At 40.9% G+C, this 24198-nt stretch overlaps 1 protein-coding gene across 1 annotated transcript in view; it reads left to right on the top strand.

The window, feature by feature from the left end:
* Nucleotides 1–20325: 20325 nt before the first annotated feature.
* The window catches only part of LOC134204860 (twitchin-like), a 79100-nt gene continuing 75227 nt past the window's right edge, over nt 20326–24198 (top strand). Inside the window, 1 exon segment of the mRNA XM_062679670.1 lies at nt 20326–20793. Within this exon segment, the coding sequence (XP_062535654.1) occupies nt 20484–20793 (310 nt within the window). The 5' untranslated portion in view covers nt 20326–20483.

Here is a 24198-nt window from a genome sequence, read left to right as displayed (position 1 = left end):
AATCGGGTGTAGACCAAATCTAGAGCAGACAAAATTTGAACATGTTAAAAATCGGGTCATCACATCTTCTTCTTCTTCTTCTTCTTATTGGCATTACATCCCCACACTGGGACAGAGCCGCCTCGCAGCTACCATTTTTGCATTCGTATATCATGAGGCTAACAACGATGATACTTTTATGCCCAGGGAAGTCGAGACAATTTCCAATCCGAAAACTGCCTAGACCGGCACCGGGAATCGAACCCAGCCACCCTCAGCATGGTATTGCTTTGTAGCCGCGCGTCTTACCGCACGGCTAAGGAGGACGAGAAGAACTCGTCATCTTCTAAATTACACACTAATTTGTTTCTAGAAAGTCGACTATGAATCGCTTATACTGATGTACATATGTACAACTAGTCTTACAAAGCGTTTTAAAATTCACCATTCGAGTAAGCGTTTTTTTTTTTTTTTAATTTGCGGTGACTGGCTGTTGGAAAAATATTTCAAGTCTTTACCAAGACAGGCGGTACATTGATCAGCACGTCACTGTCCAAGCCGTTCCTGGGTGGATGTTAGGCAGAATAACAGCGATTTCAACAATGCTTGTTCTCTCATATGGCCCTCTGCTAATCTTTAGTTTCTATTAATTTCACACTTGCCGCTCGCTTGCGGTGTCAATCGAATCTGTATCTTCATTACTTTAATCTACCCCCTTTTCGCTTTGAGGAGTATAATTATCACCGAAAAAAGCCAATAAATTATTGAGTATGAGCATGAGCATGATTGACCGCCCACGGTTGCTCCTCCGTTATTGCCAGGTCAGCTGTAATTACACAGAGAACCAACAGATGAAGTTTGGGACTAACTTCATCTTCAATGTGTAAGAACTGGTGACCCCAAATTAAGCAATACCAGCGCCGGCCGTGTCCGAATGCAGGTCAATTAGGGAATGGGTAGGAAAATGATGACGTGATACTCGCTTTGGTAGAAGCCGACGAGTCATCTGCACTTCTACGAGAAATCACTGGGATGTTGGATATATTGGGAAGGAAGTGTGGCGGGGTTCGTTTTGGTAAACGGTATGCCGGGTGTAGCGTGTAGTTTTATCGAGGTGGAACAAAATCACAATCGAACGCGCACTAATTAATTGACTTATCGACCGCACAAAGCAGAACACAATAGTACGATAATCGCGCGATCGTTCTGCGAATCGGACGCGCACTAAACTTGCTAATTAATTTACTCATTCGCACAACGCAGAACAAAATATTTCGATGATCGCGCGACCGTTCTGCATGCAAAAGGAAACAAGATTAGACGCGCATTCCAAAACATGTAATTTTTACTGACATAGACTACAAACCGAATTGAAATATAGGTTCATGTAATATTGACCGATGCACTATCGTTTACAACTATAAACAAGATAATACTTGATTAGCCCGATTAGAGTCACACGGCGAACATGCGTTCCATGCGTATCCCCACATTAAATAATAATGAATGCAGACCTCTTAAAGTACTAAAAAATCAATTAGTAACAACCAACATCATGGGATCAACCATCACCAATAGAATAATTTCGCATGAGTCCTGCTCCAATATTTGGAAAGTGACAGCAAATGTTAATTCCACCCTTTCCATTTAATAACAGTTTTTGCACGTTTTTGAAGTGTTACTTGATGATTGTCTAATGTCCCATTCATGCTGCTGCATTGATAGTTAACAAAACACTGCATATGACCAAGCATCGAAAGATTTAGAATTTTGGAATTAAATACTCACTAATTCTCGTTCGGTTAACTCCTACCAATCCACCCAGCGGCGACGGTGTCCCTCTCGTGCATTACAAAATAGATAATAAACCCATTAGAATGGTTTCAAATAGTACAGAAAGGTGAATAGGTTATAAGTGCCGAAATGACGCTTTTATATATTATAATATTATAATGCCACATCCGTTCCTTTACGTTCAGTTCCTAAAGATAGATGAGGATTCTGATAGCCGATACATTGAACTGACAGAGTATCGATTTATGGCGTTGTAAAGATGGTTATGAATTGTATACCCTATGTATATAATGTGCATAGCTATTATTCTTCTTCTTCTTATTGGCATTACATCCCCACACTGGGACAGAGCCGCCTCACAGCTTAGTGTTCATTAAGTACTTCCACAGTTATTAACTGCGAGGTTTCTAAGCCAGGTTACCATTTTTGCATTCGTATATCATGAGGCTAGCACAGCTATTATACAGTGCATTTACTAGATTTAATTAACATTGATGCGCTGGTGCATTTCGTGTGCCATCTTCCGTAGGATAAGATTGTTTTAAAGATATTTCACTAGTTTGAACTTAAACAGGGGACGATGCCATATTGTTTGAGTTTCATGAAATAATAGAATGTTCTAGTTTGCTGCTGAAAACTATCCGAATAATATGATGGTTATTGGTTGGTATGAAATTTAGACTATAACTTGCACGATCGTTACAATAGCTTGGACAGTAGCTACAGTCCAACCGTGATATAGTGTCAATTTGTTTGAGAACACAATATGTGGCCGAGGTTCATGATGTTTAGTGTTATAAAAGTGGGATGAGGTTGGTTTATTTGTGTGCTAGACCTATTGAATTAGCGCTAGTATTCAATGACAGTTTTGAACGTGTCGAGCAACCTACTCCAAGAGCTAATTTTGTTCCAAACTCCTTCCCAATAAACGTAATGATAAACAATATATTAAATATATCCTGTGCGTCAATAAGAGACTTCCCACCTCCCAGTCTGGAGACGGCTAGTTTAAATCGTGGTCCGGCCCAGGATGGTACGGATATTACTAAAAGATCTCACCAAATTTTCGCGTGCTCGTTGCTCGTTGTCCACGAAAGCAGAAGACAACACCTGCTACCACTGGTATTCCAGGGAGCCGTCGTTTCGCTATTGTGTGCGTTTGAAATCTTCACTAAACACGATTCACTTTAGAAAAAAAAATAACACTTTTATTCTTCCACTAAACTTTTTTTTCTAAACAGGCATTTTCCCAGCCGAATAAAAAAAGAGACAGAAAAATCAGACAACCAGAAACGAAAACACGATCGCATTCGTTCAATGCTTGTTGCGATCCTCCCGACAAAAGCCAATAAATTATTTTCGATAAAGTCACGCGGTGATCAAAACTTTCCTGATTATATGATCCCTATTAAGCATTTGATTATTTTAAATATTTTCGTTTCTATGTCGTTTTTTTATATTTCAACTTACGGTATCTTTTTGAATATTTCAACTTTTAATGTTAACACCGGATTTTTGTTACACCAGAAAGTTATCTATGGCACAACCAGGGCCGGATTTAGCCGGAAGGGGGCCCCGGGGCCGACAGCTTGTGGGGGCCCCAAAATGTACAAAAAACATTGGTTTTGGTACATAAGATTTGTGGGGGCCCGGGGCCACGGCCCCCCGGCCCCCCGCTAAATCCGGCCCTGGGCACAACTGAACTGTGGGTTATTGTCTAGCAAATTTAAATACTGAAAAGTCGGATCAGAATTAATATTATGTTTTAACTAGTCATCAAACTGCATAGCTGATAAACAATACTCTGTACTACTGATCTGTCAAAAAGGTTCATTCGTCGAGGATCAAATTAATTCGCAACATCATGTTACAGAATCAAATTGACAAGAACCATACCGGCAAACTAAAAGTATGCTCTTTCGAGGAGAAGTATGCTCTTTTGCAGGAGAATAGGACCATCCACAAAAATAATACAATTCTCGCGTAACATATGATAAGGGCTTATAAACAAAAGCATGCTTAACATGATTTTTGGTTTTCTAGCATACCGTTTCTCATCCTTTATCCTATATAGCTACAATTTGACTAGTTCTAGCAGGTGACTGTTAGAATTTAAAATGAGCAAAAAAGCCCATTTCGGCGTCAAATAAGAATATACCACCCTTTTATTACCATCACATTGTGGCAACCCGTTTACAAGACGAACCTCTACCAGAGGCAGAAATCACTCTCAATGGATAACGAACACCGATAAAAAAAGGCAAAGACTGTTTGAATTCATTACAAACCATGAAAACAAGTTGATCGAACCTACCGAACCGTCGCCTTGATCAACCGTATCAGTTTATCCGGAAATCCGTTTTCGTGCATTAGCTGCCATTGTATCATATGCGGCTTTGAAGTCGATAAATAGATGATGTGTGGGCACGTTGTATTCGCGGCATTTCTGCAATACCTGACGTATGGCGAACACCTCGTCTGTCTGCCATATCGCCATTCAGGTGCTCTTCGTAGTGCTGCCACCACCTTTGGATCACCTCACGCTCGTTCGTAAGAAGGTTACCGTTTATGTCCTTACACATATCGGGCTGTGGCACGTGGCCCTTACGTGAACGGTTCAACTTCTCATAGAACTTTCGTGCGTTATTAGCGCGGTACAGTTCCTCCGTCTCTTCACGGTCTCGATCTTCCTGCTGGCGCTTTTTCCTCCGGAAAATCGAGTTTTGTCTGTTCCGCGCCCGTGTGTATCGTGCCTCGTTCGCCCTCGTGCGGTGTTGCAGCAATCTCGCCCATGCTGCATTCTTCTCCTCAACTAACTGCTCACATTCGCCGTCATACCAGTCGTTTCTCTGATCCGGAGCCACCGTGCCTAGTGCAGCGGTTGCGGTGCTTCCAATGGCGGATCGAATATCTCTCCAGCCATCTTCACGAGATGCTGCGCCTAGCTGCTCTTCCGTTGGGAGTGCCACTTCCAGCTGCTGCGCGTAGTCTTGGGCTAGTCTACCGTCTTGTAGCCGCCCAATGTTAAGCCGCGGCGGACGACTCCGACTAACCATAATAATACCATTCAAATTCCGCATGAATTCGTGGCGAGTGCAGAGGTGTTCTCGGTTTGCAGTGGGTAAGCTATTGCATGATGAATTCCTTCCATCTCCGATAGATCGGACGGGACCAGCGCCGTTAGCGACCATTTAAAATATTAGAGCTCTCGCACTCTGCTCATAGAGGTTGGAGAGCAACTCCCATGCTTCCATCCATTGGTTCCCTGTGCGATTACGATTGTTCTGGTCAATCATGAACTAGCAACTACGAAATGAACTGTCGTCATGCTCATGATGTTATTATTGATATTACCTCCAACTTGAAATCATTTATCATTTTATAATCATTTTATCGACAAGTCATCGTTGTTTGCTCAAATCTATTTAAACTATTTAGAAAATTTCTATTTAAAATAAAACCTATTTAAACTATTTAGAAAATTTCTAAATCATTCAAATAGATTTGAGCAAACAACGATAACTAGTCGAAAAAATGATTATAAAATGATAAATGATTTCGAGTTGGAAGTAATATCATTATAAGTAATATATAAGTAATATAATAAGTAATATATATTATTTAATAAGGATTTCAAAACAAAGCAGCATTCCAATAGTGAGTGCTTGTAATGTGGCAGGTGACTGGGAGTTCGCAGCATTTTCATTTGGTCTCTTGAAAATGAAAATACCTCACTTTTCGCTTTTACGATCACGGAAAGTACTGTCTTGATCAATGGAAGCTTAATAACGTTAAGTTGAAAATCAAGTTTTGAACACGAAAATTAGACATAAAATTATTTTTTTTTAAGATAAAGAAAAACGGCTCCATACGATGAAAGTAAAAAAGGTGTAGATTTCAAATTGTTCAAATCAGATGAACCGTTTCTGAGTTATGATGTACGCCAACGTTGAAAACATAATTTTCAGATGATAGCGTTTCGCTCCGAGCTTCGCTTTGCGGCCTTGAACTTTGGAACGGAGTGTCTCATGAACCGGACGGGTAATGCTTACAATAAAGCAAATACTCAAAAAATATGATGAGCAACAAGCAAAACAAGTAAAACCAATTCATTAAACATGCAAAGTGTACTACTTCCTTAACGTTGGTAAATAATTCAAATTGCCAAGTCTATTACTCCACCGTTAACAATAATCAATATATACATATTTGTAGCAGCACAGAGAAGATTAGACTTTCAGTAGAGCTAGCTCTTGTTCGCGTTCGGAAGATCCGTCCCTCTAATTGTAATCACCAAATGTTATAACTATGCTGCAATCCTTGGTCGTCAGGATGGCAGTGTTCGTAAAACGATTTACAAATCTCAATCTTCGAGCATTCCCGTGCGAGCTAACTTGTTTGCAAATTAAAAGTAATGCATCACGGATATTTTTTCATGCAAAATCGCATTATTTCACATATTTTCCAAAAAAAGAATATTGTTGGTATTTCCTCTAATTTATTGTTTTTAAAGTTCGCGGGAAAATACAAAGATTATGCAGGTTTGGCGAGAAAGTATAGCCATAACAAATAGGAAGGTATAAAAGGCTTCATTTTTGTATATTTCAGCTCAACATCTAACGATTTGTCTGGCAGGTCGCCTTCATGACGATAAATGTACTACGCGCCTCCATACTAGACCTCAAGTAGGTATACAAAAAGTATCAAGTACGTAATTCAACCGGGCAACCTCGCTAGAGAAACTGTTCCGTTTTCCATCTCAATGAACATATATTGAGTACAGACAAAAAGAGATGGCAATGCAGTTCTTTCTCAGGCATTGTGATCAGCAACATATTTAGAGAGATATATTGTAGCCTTTTTTTCAATTTCAAAGCCTACTTTTCATTGCAATAGCTAAAAGATTACAGTAAAGTATAATGATCTCTTGTGCACCATATGACTGTGATTCCTTATCTTCACGATAGTTAATTTCCCCGATCCTACCACGCGCCTCCACGCATATATATTATATACCTTCACGCACTGCTTATAATTAAACCAGAAGATCGCTTGGGGAACACAGCACGGCCGAGACTGCATGCGCGCTTAAATGCAATTGGTTTTACATTTGTTAAACTAATTACATTCAAGGAACTAGATCCAATCCCTTTCAATTTTTTAGCATTTTACAACTTATTTCTCAGCACCACAACATCAGAACCGTTTTGAAATGATAATGATTTCAATATTATTGAGATTTTTTATGCATGAAAATTGTTATAATTGAGTGGAATAGAAGTAGTGGCTTAAAACGGATTGTTTGAGTCAACATGATTTTTTTTAAGGACTGAATCATCCGACGGTGTCAACGGCACAGACTAAGGGCTACCAATAGGTACATTTGTATACAGTTGAAATTTTGAAAGGCAAAAACACAAAAAAGCTAAATAATATGTGTTAAAGAAAAATAAACATATAGCACTTTTTGAACTCATGAAGCACCCCTTGCTTCATTCTTTAAAATCAGAACCTGAAATGAATCAGCTACCTATTTCAAGACGAATGATAAACATCCCTCATCGCGTCCAATATCCCACCCAGCCAGCTTCGAGGAATAATGATGAAAATATTTACACGAAAACCAAATCCCACGAACTGCAACCAACTGCACCAACCCGAGTCCGCTTCAACGGAACCGTGTCGTCGTTGTTGGTTGATCTCCCGCGTTCGAGTGTTATTCGAAATATTTCCCGCGCCGCGCCAGACTTTGGTTTTTCGCTTTCGTCCGCGGGCCACCTTCGAAGCACCACTTAATCACGCTCGGCTAGGTAGGATCTGGTCGGATCAGCCCGTGTGAGCGGATTTCGATTTTAAAAATAACAATTATTCAACTACTTGCGTCACGGGCTGAACGGATGGCGCGGCCGGCGGCACCAGGAACGTTATTCGGTTGCCGAATCCGAAAAGCTGTGTTGCGTTATATGTAGGAAATGAAGTAACGTTTTAATGGTCCGCTCGTCAATTTGTTGCTCGGAATTTACGATCATTTTTGGGGTGTGTTGTAAAGCGAGTATTTTTATATTCGAAACGAATAAAGTGTAGAATTTAGGAGCGATGAACTCGGTGGTGAAAGTATCCGGTGATAAACTACAATGTGGTCTACACTACTGGCAAGTTTAGCTGAGCTTAGGTTGTTCGCACACATGCATGATTGCATTTTCATGATTGGCCAGAATCCGTCAAATTGCACAATGAACGTCTTGGTTTAAGAAATCATTCTCACTGCGTAAGCTGCAGCGACTCACTTAGGGGGGTGGGGTGGTGTAGGGAGATGTCCGTAACTAATTTTATCTAATTGGAGACCGTGTTTTTGTTTTTGTATGTCTCTACACAAAAACCATGTTTTGCTTAGCCGTAAAATCATTATTTTCTATTTTTTCAACACGCGCTTGGCGCTTCATATCGATTAGGTAACTTTCTAAATTTGGAAAGAAAGGAGAACGCACCAACATAGAAGGCCCAAATGACACTAATTTCTTCCAATCTAGCTAAAGTTTACGGTTGATTATTTTCCATATGCATAAGTCGATATTATTCCTTTTATTCTGTTTTTCCAGTGACACGAAGCCAAAACAGCTTTGATTATTTTCATTGGCAACTGCGAGATTATGTCCAGTCATCGCTGTACCCAATTAGTGAAAGGTTGTTACAGTCGCCTCTTCACATCTCGATATTGAAGGGACCATAGAGATAGGGAGGGATCGAGAAATGGAAGGAAAATTGAAATGGGTACTAGATCCAAAAAAGCTCGTCGCTATGAAAAACGACAACAAAACAAATGTCATATCTTGTTGTTGATATTGATTGTTGTTGTACAAAGATGGTCTAGTAGCCTGAAAAGTTGAACATATCGACATAAGGAGAGTAAATCCAGAACAAAATACGATTAAAACACATCGAGATAGGGAGGTTATCGAGATAGGGAGGTTATCGAGATAGGGAGGTTATCGAGATGTAGAAATCAAAAATGTATGTGGATTGAAGAGACCCAGAAATCCATCGACATAGGAAGATATATCGAGATATAGAACATCGAGATGTAGAGAGTCGAATGTAGTACGTTCCTTGTTCAATCTTAGCTGATGGTTCCATGTGGTCACAAGACAGCGAACCTCACGCTTTAATTATATCCAGTCTCGTTGCGCAGGCTGGTTGGTGTTTTGGCTAAGAATCGAGGTACCTGATTCTATGTCTGGTTTTGTATTCATAGCTATGTACAGTAGTGCACAGACGAGACTATGATATAGTATTGAATGTTGTTAACCAATGTCTCATCAGCGTCCGATCTTAAATATCCGGGATCTTGTGGGTACTTCGTCGTCTTCACATCATCAAAACTTTACACGTTTTACAACACACCCCAAAGTGACTACGAGTAAAGGGGGCTGCCTAGGATGTGGCGGGGTTTAATAGTGGGCTCTGCTAAGTCCCTCTCAAAAACCACAAGTCTCGGCGTACGTATAGTTCCACATTATTGTGGACCTCGCAAACGTCGCAAAATATTCGATAGGGGCTCCCAAAGTTGTGAGAGCGCCGCGTGTGTCCGGTTCGGATCCGAGAGACAACTTGCTGATTCTTTAGGTTGCTTAAGTCCGTTCAGGCCGATGTAGTACCATTAATTTGCCATAGCTGTTCAGCAGTGGAAGTTCTCCAGGACATTTCTCAGTTGTCTCGCACTATCTTTCTTGTCAAGGTTTCTACTACCGGCTTGGGCAAGGTGATCGATCATGGTGTTACCAGACACTCCCCGGGTTTCAAGCAAAGGTCAATATTCGGGAGCATGTTGGCTAGGATGCCCAGGGGTGTAACGGCGTTTCGTCTTGAAGTGCGGAGATATTGTACAGATGTCCTGAATACTATCCGGGATAGTCATGGTGGTCCCGGTGATTCCGATATAACAAAAGAGTTGTATTCTCCGGATATTACGATGGAAAAAGATGCGCCTTTGGGACAGTCTTCCGCTGGCACACGATGGCTTCCTGAGCAGGAAGAAATAACTCAATAATATTTTATTCTGTTATTGATATCTTATGCCAGAGTATAAACTAGATGTGCGTAAAATACCTAAAAATTATACAAAAAATTAATTCATACATAACATATATATTTTTTAGGACTTTGGGACCTCTTATGCTCACCAAGTTCATACCAACTGCAGTTACCGTGATCGCCCCTCCAGCTCAGGTTTTTGACAATATGCGTGTCTTGGCACATGCAGCCCGGCTAGTGTAGAGGTTAGCAATCTCGGCTCGAACGTATTAGCAGCAAAGCGGCTCGAACGTATGAGTTGAAGGTCGGAGACAGAAACTCGATAAGTTTACGGTAGGCTATACATATAAGTGCCAGGCCATAGAGCAGACGACTATCAATGATAGGCTCCGGTCGATGGACACTGCAAGAACTTCTACGATTTTCTTGTTGGGGATTGGGTGCACTCCCAACATGACGCTTGGCCTAGGCAACTGGAGCCTCTAACGGCAGAAGTGTTTTTAGACGCTCTTACTGGCGGTCATGGTGAAGCCCACAGAGCTGGCCCAGCGAGGAACAGCACTGACGGCGGATTGTCACCAACGATTACCAGCAATATGTCGTCAGCATAGACGAAAATATCAATGTTCGAGGAAAATGAATAAAACACGCCGTTCATGACGCCAAGGAACAATGTCACCGTTAAACGGAATCCTCGGGTACCCAAGTCTCTTTCGGTAAAGTACTCGAGTCCTGTTTCTCGATTAGGACTTCAAATAAGCGCTCTGTGAGGAATTTCCGGATGAAAGGAAGTTATCGGTAAATCTTCACTCGCTCAACTGTTGAAGGACGAAGGGGGTTCAAGTTCTGTTAAAGCCCTCCTAAGTTTGCAAAACATGTCCCCTTTCCGTAGCCTGGACGGTCGCGTGCTGCAGGATTAAAATCCAGCCCATGTTTCTAGTTTGTCACTCAACCGCTGGTTTATCAACGACCTTGGACACAGAAGAGTTCATTAAGATGGGGCCGGTACTTCGTACCATCGCGCAAGGAGATGATTTTCTTAGGAATGGGGATGACCAAACTGTTTTGCCATTCATTCGGGACGATTTGATCGGACCAACCAACCAACAATTTGGTTGACCAACTCTAGGATCCGTATTTTGGCGGAAGGTGGTAGTTTTTTAGCATAGTGTACCCGATACCCCAGTCGAGACCGGAGGACTTCCCATTGCTGTTAAAGAGGGCAAATGACGGCTCGGCAGGAGAAAACCGTAGATTGTAGCAGAAATTTTGTAAATCCGGAGGGACCTGAGAGGTTGTGAGGGACGAAATGTTACCAATGATTGTTCGCTGGAACTCGGCGGAGTGGTGGTTTACCGACGCTAGAACGGTAAAGTACTCCCCAAGCGTGTTGGGTACCTAGAGAGGATCGATCATGGTGACCAAGTGGATCGAGGTGGGTGGGGGGAAATCCTCGTTTTCCTCTAAGCGCGTTGATTTTCTCTCAGAGTTCGGCAGCAGATTAGTAGTACCCTTCATTGTATACCTGAAGGGCACTAACCTTATCAGGATAACCAGCGGAAAGTCTCCGTAGCACTTGAATGGTCTTCCTTCTCGCTTTAACCAACCAACGCTCTTCATCCGACAATCTGGTTTGTGGGCTGCAGGCAACGGCGTCATTGTAGACGGTTTGGGTCAAGATGAATACACAGCTAGGTGTTTCAATGTGCCCAATTTATGGACGAGGAGAAGGCGGGGGTGAAAAATTCATTTTCGATGCAAAACATAAACAAACCGGCTGGCTCTCCCCTAGGATGCTCTCCCATACTAAAATCCAAGATGGCTGAATCGTGAATTTGACAGATTGGAACACCTAGTGGTGTATTCATCTTGGTTTGGGTTATGGGCGTGTTTCGTTGAAGTGTGCGTCGGAGGTGGGGATCATATGCCTCCCATTCGGCGGCATCGAAGCGCTATCTTGGCTTCTTGTCAAGGGGCGAAGCGTTGACGGTGATCGAAACCGTAATGTGGTTGCTCCCGAATTAGTCAACAGAACTGAGAGCGATAGGAATAGATCGACTTGCAGCGCTCACGTCAAACGCAATTGCGCGAAGTAGCCGTTTAAAATGGTGTGTAAAAAGAAAGGAAGGAGGAAGAAAGGAGAAGAATGTGAGTGGCACAAGGTCCGCAGTCTCGATCGATTCAGGCGGTACTTTGAGAATCAGATTTAGAATCACCCCAGGTAGGACTTACAACCCAGGGCTAAGTGCCTGGGAGGCTTATGACGTTGTATCTGTTGGAACTTATTGCCCGGGTTGGTGTCCCCGTAGTACCCGAAAAACGGACTCAAGGGGTAAGGCTTGCCCTCCGAAAACCAGCTTTCGGGGTGCCAAGGAAGGCTAGTAATAGTCACAGCGTCGGAAGCTTCAACATAATGACAGTTTTACTGCATGGTTGAAACATTGCTCCTCGATATCTTGACTCCCACGTTGTCCGTCAGAGAAAATTAAGCATCTCGAGTACGCCTAACGGGAAACGTTTGACTCCCACGACTTCCTCCGCGGAAGAAGCAGCGGCTTAATACCTTGATAATTCGCTTGTAGGATGAAAAGGCGTCTCTCTTCTATTTGTCCTCAGGAGCTCCTTGTGGTAGGGAGAAATCTGGACAGGCTCTCCTCGTTTGGCTGGAAATTTCTTTTGGCCCAAGCGTCTGCCCATCAGCCCAAATAACACATTTCTTTAAAGTCTGGTTACAGCCACTTAATTGTGACCAAATTCAACCCAATCTAAGCTACGGCAACTGACTTGGAACATGTGTGCAACTCGGGAGGTCGTTTGGTTGACCGAATAAGTAATCCGTTCAAATGGAATGCTCGGCGTTTCCGATCAAATAACCTATTTAGCCAAACAAATATTAAAAAAAAAATAACTAGCTCAGCGAACGACATTTCGGCCTTATTTCCATTTCGGCCAAACGACATCTTCTGCCAGATGGGCTTTTGTTTATGATAAATTCGGCCAAACAGTGTTCGGCCTTGTGGTCTCCGCACAAAAGTCGTTCGGCGGAAAGCCATTCGTTCGAATGCCACTTAGCTAAATAAAGCGTTAAGCCGAAACACATCTCGATGAACTTTATTTGGCTGAATAATACATTTGTCCAAAACGATTAGATAGTAAATGTCATTTAGCCGAAAGCAACATTCAGCCGAAAGAAACATTTAGCCAAACTAGTAATTTGTCCCACAGAATAGTTTGTCCTTGGTCATTTGGCTTAAAATGCAGTCTGGCCAAAATGGTCATTTGGCTGAAAATATCGTTTAACCGTATAAATCATTCAGCCGAAAATCCCGTTTGGTAGATATGGTCTTTTGGCAGAAAGAACCACTTGGCCCCAAAATGTTTTTTTTCTGCCAAAAAAACCATTCGGCGAAATGACGTTTTCGGACAAACGACTTTTCCGACCAAATGGTCGACTGTATATTTCGCCCAAATGACCCTTTTTGCTAAACGACTGTTTCGGCCAAATCAGATATTCGGCAAACCAACTTTTTCAGCCAAAGTGTTCTGCCAAAGTGCCGGATTGGACGCGTTCGTATTAAGAAGCAAAATAATCGCGAGATACGGGTTTGTGCATTATGCGGTAGAAGAATAAATAAATTAGTGTAATATAGGACACGTTTGTCGACAGTTTACATATGCCACCAGGCGCGCATGGTGTAATTTTTCTCCCATTGAGGGCAGCGAAGTTAAATGATTAGTATTTGGAAAATGGCGTGTTAGTGTGCGTGATATGGGGTACTCATTTGATCGTGTTCATGCTCGGTTCACAGACACATTACGCGCTCCGTTATTCTTATGCTTTGTGCGGTCGATAAGCAAATCAATTGCGTTTGATCATGCTTCTGCTCTGTATGCAGGTAGTTATTTGTGTACGTACGAATAATAGGAAGAGGCCTCAAAAAATGGTTATGTGTGCGCTTATATACATCATAACTTAAATCTATGGATTATTGCCAATCAAAATGTGTGGATTTTTGGTAGTGTAGTGGCACTAACTTACAATGTCTTGCGTCTCCACCCACTATTCATACCAGAATGCCGGTTCGCCGACGCGTGGTGCATTGTTCTCCATGAGCTGCCAGCTAAAAGGCGTTTTGCCTAAAGAGTTTTCCGGCAACAGAATATCTCCACTTTTTTAAATGTGAATATTATCAATATGATTGAGATTTTTGACATTTTTGATGGCATCAACTAGATATCTTGTTTAACTGATGCATAATGTAAAAATACCCATGAATAGCGTTACAAATAAGACAATAAAGCAGTGTTTGTTTAGCTAGGGCATATTGCCCCTATGCCCTACCTACTGACTGAAAAAAATTCTGTGGCTCTTGTGGAGACGCAAAAAATAAACACGGTCTTCGAATAACAATAATCACCTACTAGGGTAAAAGTTCCGATAGTCGTGGGTGTTCCTATAGTTGCGGTAGTACGGTTTGCAGGGAATCAACAAATTAAACGCAGTAACCCACACTATCAGTCAAGTTTACCTGTCATAACACGATAGAAACAAAAAAAACATTGGAATTCCATTTAAACTGGTAAAGTATCTTTGAAATACTTTATTTTTTTCTCTCCCTTGCACCAATAGTTGTGGTAGTCTTCCAGTAGTTACTAGTCCCATATAAAACCTATGGAATTCACAACTATATGAACACGGATAACAAAATACCGCAGCTATTGGAATACTGCACCAATAATTGGAGGATTGCTTTCAGGTAACAAAAAAGGATTTTGATACAATTATAGCACGCTCTTGATAAAATTGAAATAACGAGTTTTCGGATGCACTCTCAAGGTAAGGGAAATGAAATATAGATTAGAAGTAATCGAGAAATAAGTGTTGGAACGTGTTTAGTTCCTCCACTATTGGGTCTTTTACCCTAATATTCCTTTTCTCTTCCTTACGGACTACAAAGACGTGGCCGGTGCCGTTATTTGCACACTGAGAATGAACAATCTCAATCAATCATTTTGTGCAATTTCACTAATTCTCGTCAATCAGAGAATATCAACCATAGATATGTGCATGGGCGTAGCCAGGATTTCGATTAGTTGGGGGGCAACTTTTTACGTCATTTGAATCGTAGTTTTATAGTAGTATTATAAAAACACCTGAATATTAGTGCTTGGTACTTTTCCCTTCTAAGCTCAAACACTTTGAAACCAAATCCACAACCAACAGTAAAGGCTGAATCACAAGAGCGCGTTGCGCGTCAGCGTTGAAGTCAGCGTTTCGTACTAAAACGTAATGCCAATAAACGTGACGCATTCACGCCCGGATTCTTCAGGATTTTCTCCAGAAATTTCTTCGGCAATGTCTTCAGGAATTCCACCATCAATTTCGCCGGGAAAAATTCCACCATTATTTACTCCAAGAAATCCTCCACGAATTCCTTTATAAGGGAATCCTTCAGATAATACTTTCGTGATGTTTCTCATAAAAAAATCTGAAAAATTGTACCTTGGAATTCCTAAGAATATTCCGTGGAAATTCCGCAGAATTGCCAATAAACATTCCTGAGAATTTCGCGAAAAATCTTCGAACTTCCTGTGTAAATTCCATATTATTTCCGTGAAAGTTTCAAATAATTTCTTGTGAAAATTTCAAAGAATTTCTCCAGGAATTCCACCGAACATAAAATCAACAATGGATTTTTTGGAGGAATTTCTAGATTAATTCCTAAAGAAATCCTGAAAGAATTCCGGTGGAAACTTCAAGATTTCCACTGGACATCTTCCAGAAGTTTCTTCGAAAATTCCTCCCGGAGTTCCTCCGGGAATTCTTCCAGGAGTTCAACCGGCAGATCCTCCAAGAATCCTTCCAAGATTACCTCCGAGAATTATTCCGGTAGTTCTATCGGCAGTTCCTACGGGAGCTCTTTGAAAATTCTGCCGGGAATTTCTCCAGAATTTCCTCCGGGAATTATACAGAAATTCCTCCAAAAGCTCCTCAAGGAATTCTCCGGGAGGTCCTCTGATGATGATGATGATGATGGTCCTGCTACATACCCCTACAAAGGTTTCAGCTAGATCAGATTTGTATATAAGATTAATTCTCAATATTTTTTCCGAGAAGTCTTCTGGTAGATTCACTGGCAGTTCCTCCGGGGTTCATTTAAAAATTCTCCCGGGAGTTTCTTCAGAAATTCCTCCAGGTGTTCCGCCAGTAGCTCTTCCAGGAGATCATTCAGGCTTTTTCAGGAAATCATTTAGGCTTTCTTCCGAAAATTAGCCGGAAATTCCTCCCGAAGTTCATCCGATAGTTTTTCTGGGAGTTCCTCCGGGAGGTCCTCTAGGAATTTTCCTAGGAGATTCTCCTGAAATTCCTCCGGGAGTTCTTACAGGAGCTCCTCCGGCAGTTCCTACGTGAATTCTTCCAGGAGATCCACCAGCAGTTTTATGAGCTTTTCTCCGAGTTTCACCGGAAGTTCCTCCGGGTGTTCCTTTGAGAAGGAACTCCCAGAGGAATTTCTGTAGGAATTCAGAGTAGAAATTATCAGATGAATTTTCGTAAGAACTTCCGGAGGAACTTCTAGAAGAATTTAATGAAGAACTACAGGAAGAATTTCTGGAGGAAATCCTGGAGAAACTCTGTAAGAACTTCCGGATGAACTTCTGTAAGAATTCCAAGAGAAACTCCTGGAACAATTCTTAAATGACCTCCCGGAGGAGCTCCCAGAGAAATTTTTCGAGGAACTTCTGAAGGAATTTATAGATAAATTCCTAAAGAAAGCCTAAATGAATTCCTGCAAGAAAAGTCCGAATGAATTTCCGGAAGAACTACCAGTGTAAATCCCGGAGATATTTGAGGAACAGCCGATGGAATACCGGAGGAAATTCCGTATTTATTCTTGGAGGAACTCTAGATTGCATTCCTGAAGGAAATGCCAGAGATTTTCCTGGAGGAATAGCCGAAGAAATGTCTAGAAATAAATCTTGAAGGGAAGAAAAGAAATCTTCAAGAAACTTCCTCATGAATTTCCTACAGAAAATTTAGTTGGGGTTTCTAGATAAGGAGAAATTACAATTACAGAAGAAGGATTTGCAAACGATTTTCAAAGGAATTTGTGGATAACTTTCCGGAGAAATTTAGAAGTTCCAGGGGAGCGTCTAGAAGGATTTCTAGGAGAATTCTTGAGCCCGAAATGTTTCGAGTTGTTTTGAAAACTTTCATATAGTATGGATCCTGGATACCCTTATAAGTTTTTTTGGGAATCTTTTGAATTTCAAAACCTATTTCTGAATATGATTGGATTGTAAAGTGCACATGTTTAAGCGAATTCATTTCAGTACCCGTTCAATCATTCTACCATTTAGGGGGGGGTTGACGGACCCCTGTCCTCCTCTGGCTACGCCCTTGGATATGTGTAGTCACTAGTCAGTCAAAGCCAAAGCTCAGCTAAGCTAGCAAAGAGTTCGGTCGAACGACATGGCCAAATGGTTTTTCAGTCATATGATATATTTGACCTTTGGCTTTCGCTCAAATGGCTTTCTGCAAGACGGTACTTTTTATCTAATAAGAATTTGTTTGAGTTGCAACGGTAATTTCCACTGAAAGCTCGTCTTTGTTTTATGGCGCGCTTTTGAAGTTTCAACGGAAACTTGTATGCTGATGTTGGGATATCAATCGGGAGTAGTGCTTCCCGGAATTCTATTCGATCTTTGGATTTTCCACGGTCTTGCGGACTTCTATGACTTGCGTGAACAATTATAGATCAGCTGCGATGCAAAATGTCGGCGGCGTACAAAAACTGTCAGCGGCGGCGCACACCTCTATTCACAATGCCTTTTAGCAGGGATTGAATCCAAAAGAGAATGAAAAAGTCTCTCGCTTATCATCTCTCGATACATATACGATACACAGCATACCGCGAGAGACTTTTTTTCTCAAGCTGCCATGATAAAGAACTGATTCGGGAGGCTATACCTCATGATAAATTTCTTTTAAAAAGCTCCAAACGCGGGGAACACTGGTTCTGATAATGGGATAATGCATTTCAACTTGTTCTACACTGTGCGGTCCCCAACACAAAATGGACGAAAACAAAGCGAGAATCATCACTTCTCTGTGAGGGGCTGCGGATCCGAATCTGTTTTTCGTACTTATATATAAGTTTGATAAATTTGTTATCATGCTTGTTATGATTCGGAACAGGTTTTGCCTTATCGCTGTTCGTTATCTACTGAGAGCGATTTCTGCAAACCATGCCTTTTAGGGAACATACAGGGACTGCCAAATATAAAATGCTGCTCAGTAGAGCACAAAGTGTTTTGCCACCGATCATAAACCTTTTGGCAAACAGCATTTAACCAAATATTTTTTTCTGCAACTTATTTGTTTTGTTTCTGACATGCAACAACCCATAATAATTATCCAAGAAGTCATTTGCGATGCATCGTCAAAGGAACGAAAATAAAACCTGTTTCTGAACCTGAAAAGTAATTTAAAACTTTAATGAGACTTTAATGTTCACAAGGCTATTCAAGAAATCCATGATGTCCAAGAGTTCAAATTTTAAACTCGTAACTGAAGATCTACCAGTACTTGGAACAGGATGTGTTCAGGGAATATTTTCTGATTCGTCCAAGAAATGACACTGTCACATTATGTTCTAACGTGTGTAGATCCTAGGGCCTTACTCGAAAAATTTCTTGGATAACGCAGAACACATGTTGTGATCACATTTTATTCTAAGGACTACAAACAGCATGTTACACTTTTGAAACCATTCGAACTACCTTTGGTTAGGCGAATCTATGACAAAAGGTCGAAAGGACAAAAGATCGAAAGACAAAAGGTCGAAATGACAAAAGGTTGAAAGGACAAAACAACAAATTGCGTTCTAAATCTCTGCAGATTAGATTTTCAATTATTTTCTCAAATTCCATTTGAAATCTTCATTGTGAAAGCTAAGCTTATCATGTTCATAAATCTAATACTCCACGAAGGTGTCGGAAACCATATGAAAGTGATCATTCCACATATTCTCCGCCGACAAGACTTCAAAAATAGCACAATCCGCACAAGAAAGCAAAACATTTCAACTTAACTGCATCCGCCAACTTCAACCTAGTCAGAACGATCGCCAACCATTCAGTGTGAAAGCCGAACAGATTTGTTTACACTTGCTCGCCCACCGGATTTCAGTCAGGATTATGGGCACCTGACTAAGCGATGAATCTGAGTTCCTAAAATAGACCTATTTTTTCTCTCGATAGTCTCAAAACACAGACAATATCGTCTTGCTTTTCCCCTCCTCTCGATCCCGAATTGCCCACTTTGGGAGACGGGACGAAAACGATGACGATGATTGGCACCTCAACTGAATCTGCATGTACGTCAAACGACCGTGACTGACTGCCAGAACTTTTCCTTAGCAAGCAAAGGCATACCCGGTTTCACGACTCATACTGCTAAATTTATCCCAAGACTGGGAAAAAATAATGCATAAAATTCCACACCTCACTACATATACGGTTTAAAAATGCGCGGTAGACTGGAGTGGCTCGGTGTGGCGACCAAAAATAGTATATACGAAAAAGAATGTGCGGTTTGACGAAAGCGGGGGCTAAGAAAAATCCTTTCAACGGCGCCGATTAGCATTACAGCACGTAAGTGGATTGCTTCATCGATGAGCCTTGATAATTCGGTAAGGCAGGCAAATCTAATGAACCGGCAAAGAGAGTCCGAACCATTAGCAGATGATGCCGGGAAAATGTCGGTGAGTGGTGACAAATCTTTGATGAGCGTTTGTGACTCAAGTAGCTGCTCTACTAGTAGGTGGTGTAATGACTAGTGAAATGGTCACGCGAGACTAAGATTGGTTGGTAGTGGGTGATAAATAGTATAGGAAGATGTGGGTTTTTGGTAATGAACTACAAGGCAATTTGAGTGATGTGATATGATGAATCGTTGGTCCTACATAATCTCTAAAATTGAAAAATAATATCAAGGGAAGAATTATGACTTATGAAAATTTACTCAATGAAATTGAAACTTTTTCTGGAATAAGAGACATTTAGCGATTTCTTCTATATAGTGGCTTTCCAATGTTATTTATTTTTCGTGGGCGTTATGGCGATCTTAACAGAAGTTATGATTTTTAATAAAACGGCAAATAAAAGACATCCGGTAATCAAAACTTATTTCCAGCCATGAAAGCTATGCCGAGCTCTCATCCTGCACCAGCAAAACCGATTTTCATCCACCACGTGCGAATTGAAATATGAAACACATGAATTTAACCGGAAGTCATAAATTAATTGCTTATTTTCTGATGTCTTTTTTCTCGATCTCTCCAAACACAGAGTGGAACCGCAGCATTTGAATCAACGCAAATCAACGAATATAGCTATTAGGTACAAGATTACACAAACAAAAGTGGACTTAGATCAAAGTAAATAAATATTCAGAAAGAAGTTACAGTGTATCGAAGCAGTGCAGTGCATCAAAGGGATCATCGCCCCATCAGGAAGATAAAAGTCCCACTCGTGAGGGTAATATTATCCAAGCATCACCGGAAGTCAGTGTGTAAATGTTTGTACTACCGCATTTCGTTGGTCGTGTTCGGAAGTGAAGCAAAAAGATAGCAAAATTCAGAGCAGCAAGTGAATTCGTTCCTAAAACGGCGTAAATCATGGCGGACCATGATTTCGCACCAAGCTTCACGCAGAAGCCCCAGCTGCGCCAGGAGGACGACGGCAATCGGTTAGTGTTCGAGTGTCAGTTGATCGCGAAGCCGAAACCGGCGATCGAGTGGTACCGTAGTGAAGAGCTCCTGTCACAGAATGCCCGCACCAAGTTTAAGATCCAGTCGTTCGGCGAGAACAAGTACTTTGTGGTGCTGGAGCTGGACGATGTGATCGATACGGATGCGGGCCTGTACAAGGTCAAGGCGAAGAACCGGATGGGCGAGGTGTCGGCGTCGATCAACCTGAACTTCAGTCGTAAGTAGTCTGGAATATGGTATTCTTGTTTTGTGTTTCGCTTGTCGTCAATCATGTGGATATGTCCACGCTGAATGAGAACGATATCCTCTGAACACATATAGCACTATTTTTCATTAAACGGACATGCAAGTCTGAAACTAAGTGTTTGTACATTATCACCCTACCTATTCTCAGCATCTGATGAATATAGGGAATAGGCGGGTATTCCAGGCAGGACATCGCGCTTCGGCACACCTCTCTAAAGCCGAAAATGCACCTTCAAGATCAATTTCAACTAGCATCGTAAATTCGCTCTTCTTTTTGTTGTTTTCAAAAATTATTATTCTCTTTTAGTGGGATGTCTTCTTCTGTCCGAAGACGAGTTTAGTAAATCTAATGGAATAAGATTTCATTTTTGATTTGTATTATTTTGAGATACATATTTCGACCTCAACTGTCGGCCGTCTTCAGTGTCTCGCAATTGACTCGATTTGTTGTTCAGCAGAAAGGGCCGATTTGGCTGCTAATATTATTTGTACAAATGGGTCATACCGAGCAGATTCGATGACCTCTATAACAGTAGTTGGTATGAACTACCGAAAATTCATGTGCAAAATCTTTTAAGCATTACATACTCAGGTATGTTAATACCAAACGATTACTAATTTACTACGCACTCGGCATTGTAATAAAAATAACAGAGTATATTATGCCGTATTAATTTTAAATATTTTACCCTTCATACAAGTCGAGTTTATAACATCGTAAAGTATCAATAACAGACTTAGGTATTATTCAGCTATTTTTTCCTGCTCGCTGGTACACCCAAAATGTCGTTTGTCCGAACGGGTAGTATGACCAAACATGTTATTGATCCGAATGGATCATACGACCTTGAATGTCATTTGCTGAACGAGCCAAAATTGATTAAAAATGCCATTAGGTCGAACAATAGTAAATGTGAAAAGTTTGTGATGATTCTTTTTAATCGAGAACTTAATAATAAGAAATGTGAAGTAAGAAGCTTCTCACTATTAGTAGAGGTGTTCGCAGCTGCCGACATTCTTTGAATTAGTGCGCCACCTTTAAAAATCTGTCTCACTGCTTGGTCTGCAGAAATCTGCTGAAACATATCATCGAAATTTAAAAAAATCTTGAAAATATCAAAGATTTCCATGAAAACTGCATATAATTTTTCGTTGAAATTTCGAAACGCGTTCCTCGAAAACTAAGAAGAACTTCCTGTGGAAATTTCGAAGGATTTCTCTGTAAAATCCAAAGAATTTCTTGTTTAAATTACCTTTTAAAATAGGAACCGCCGAAAGTCATTTATTCGAAAGAAGGGCCGAAGCCCAAAGCCGAAAGGTGTCAGGCCGAATATGTCATATCACCGAACAAACCATCAGGCCAAAATCCAATTGATCAAAAGCTATTTGGCCAAAAATGCCGTTTTGGTTGAAATGGTCGTTTGGCAGAAAGGGAAATTTTGCCGAAAATATCATTTGTTCGATATTGGCTGAACTGATCATTTTCGGAAAAAAAATCGTTTGGCTAAAAATGCCGTTCGGCCAAAATGGTCGTTTGACAAAAAAGGGGCAATTTGGCCGAACGGTTCTACTGCAAATGACCTATTCGGCCAAACGGTTCTTTCTGCCAAATAACCTTTACGATTGAATGAAATTTTCGGCCAAAAAACCATTACCACTGAACGGCGTTTTCGACCAAAACGCTAGAACAAACGACTTTTCAACGAAATTACCAGTTTGACCGTATGTTACTTTCATCCAAATGATATTTTCGGCCAAAACATTTTCGACCTAATAACCGTTTCCGACAAAGGAAATTCGGCTAGATGACTTTAGGCCTAATGTGTGATTCGGCCAAATGTCATTCGAGCAAACGATTTTCCTCCGAAAGTCTTTCGGTCCACCAACGGAAAGAGCCGTTTGGCCGAAAATTGTCTAGCCGAATATGTCATTTGGTCGTATTGGGCATACGGGCAAACATATTGCTTGACCGAAAATGCCGTTTATCCGAAATGGTCATTTGGCAGAAAAAGCCATTTGGTTGAATTTGATCAAAATGAACATACGTCCAAAAAAAAAATCGTTTGGTAGGAACGGCCTTTTGCCCAATAAGGGGTCGTACAATTATTACGTAAGCAATTTTTCCGAGTTTTTCGACCCCCCTCCCCTCATGTAAGGTTTTTTTTCATACAATAAATATTTATTTTTATGGAGTGTAAGATATTGACTGACCCTCCCCCCCCTATTAGTGCTTACGTAATATGTATACGGCCCCTAATGTCATTTGGCTGAACGGGTCGACATTTGTGGCAATATTATCCATTCAAAAAATGACATTTTCGGCCAAATAACCTGTTTGTGCAAATGGCTTTCCCGGCCGTATGTCACCAAACAATTCTCGGAAATATTTCTCGTAGAAATTTAAAAAAAAATGTCGAAATTTAAAAAAATCGAATTTTCTTTGTTAATTTTGGGCAACTTTGCATTGAAAACAAAATAATTTCTAATTGAAATTTACATTTCACAAGACATTGTGTCTTGCTTCAAAAAAAAAAAAACAGTTTTTCTTTGGAAATTCCATATAATTTTCTGTGGTAATCCCGAAGAATAATGAAAGTTCAGAAGAATCTTTATGGAAATTCCGAAGTACTTCCAGTAGAAATGGTGAACAATTTCCAACGAGAAATGGTAACAACTTTCCTTAGAAACTCTGAATTATTTCCCATGGACATTTCATACAATGTTCCTAGGGAATTCCAGTAAGCTTTTCCAATATACCAACGAGTTCCTCGTGAGGACTTCAAAGTATTTCTCTTCAGATGGGCTTGGTGGTCATATGGCTACCGCTTCTGTCTCATACGCAGGAGCTCATGAGTTCAATCCCAGGCCCGTTCCGTTCATCCTACTCAAGTTCTAGCAATCGCTAGAACTGGAAACAGACTTTCATATCGTTTTCATCTTCCATCCTATATCTACTAACTTGACTAGTTCTAGCAGGTCACTGTTAGGCGTGGTCAGCGCCATTATCGACCGTCTAAAATACTAGAGCTCTCGGATTGTGCACATTGAGGTTGGAGAGCAAATCACATGCTTCCATCCTTTGGTTTCTTGTGCAATTGCGATTGTTCTGGTCGATCACGGAGTAAAAACTACGAAATGCATGGTTGTCATCATGTTCATGCTCATGCTCAAGACTTCAAAGTATTTCTTTTTGTTTTTTAATGTTTTGAAAAAAACTTAGAAGAGCTTCCAGTGGAAGTTCAGTAGAATTTCCTATTATTGTCTAGAAAGTATCCCGATAAAATCCAGAAAAAAATTGAAAACGAACGCAATATAAAAATCGCCACGCCGATTCACGCAGCCAAACGTAGACGCTGACAATTTTCGGACCGGTACA

This window comes from Armigeres subalbatus, unplaced genomic scaffold (genome assembly GCF_024139115.2).
Source record: "Armigeres subalbatus isolate Guangzhou_Male unplaced genomic scaffold, GZ_Asu_2 Contig937, whole genome shotgun sequence".
NCBI lineage: Eukaryota > Metazoa > Arthropoda > Insecta > Diptera > Culicidae > Armigeres > Armigeres subalbatus.
This window is presented reverse-complemented; position numbering and strand designations above follow the sequence as displayed.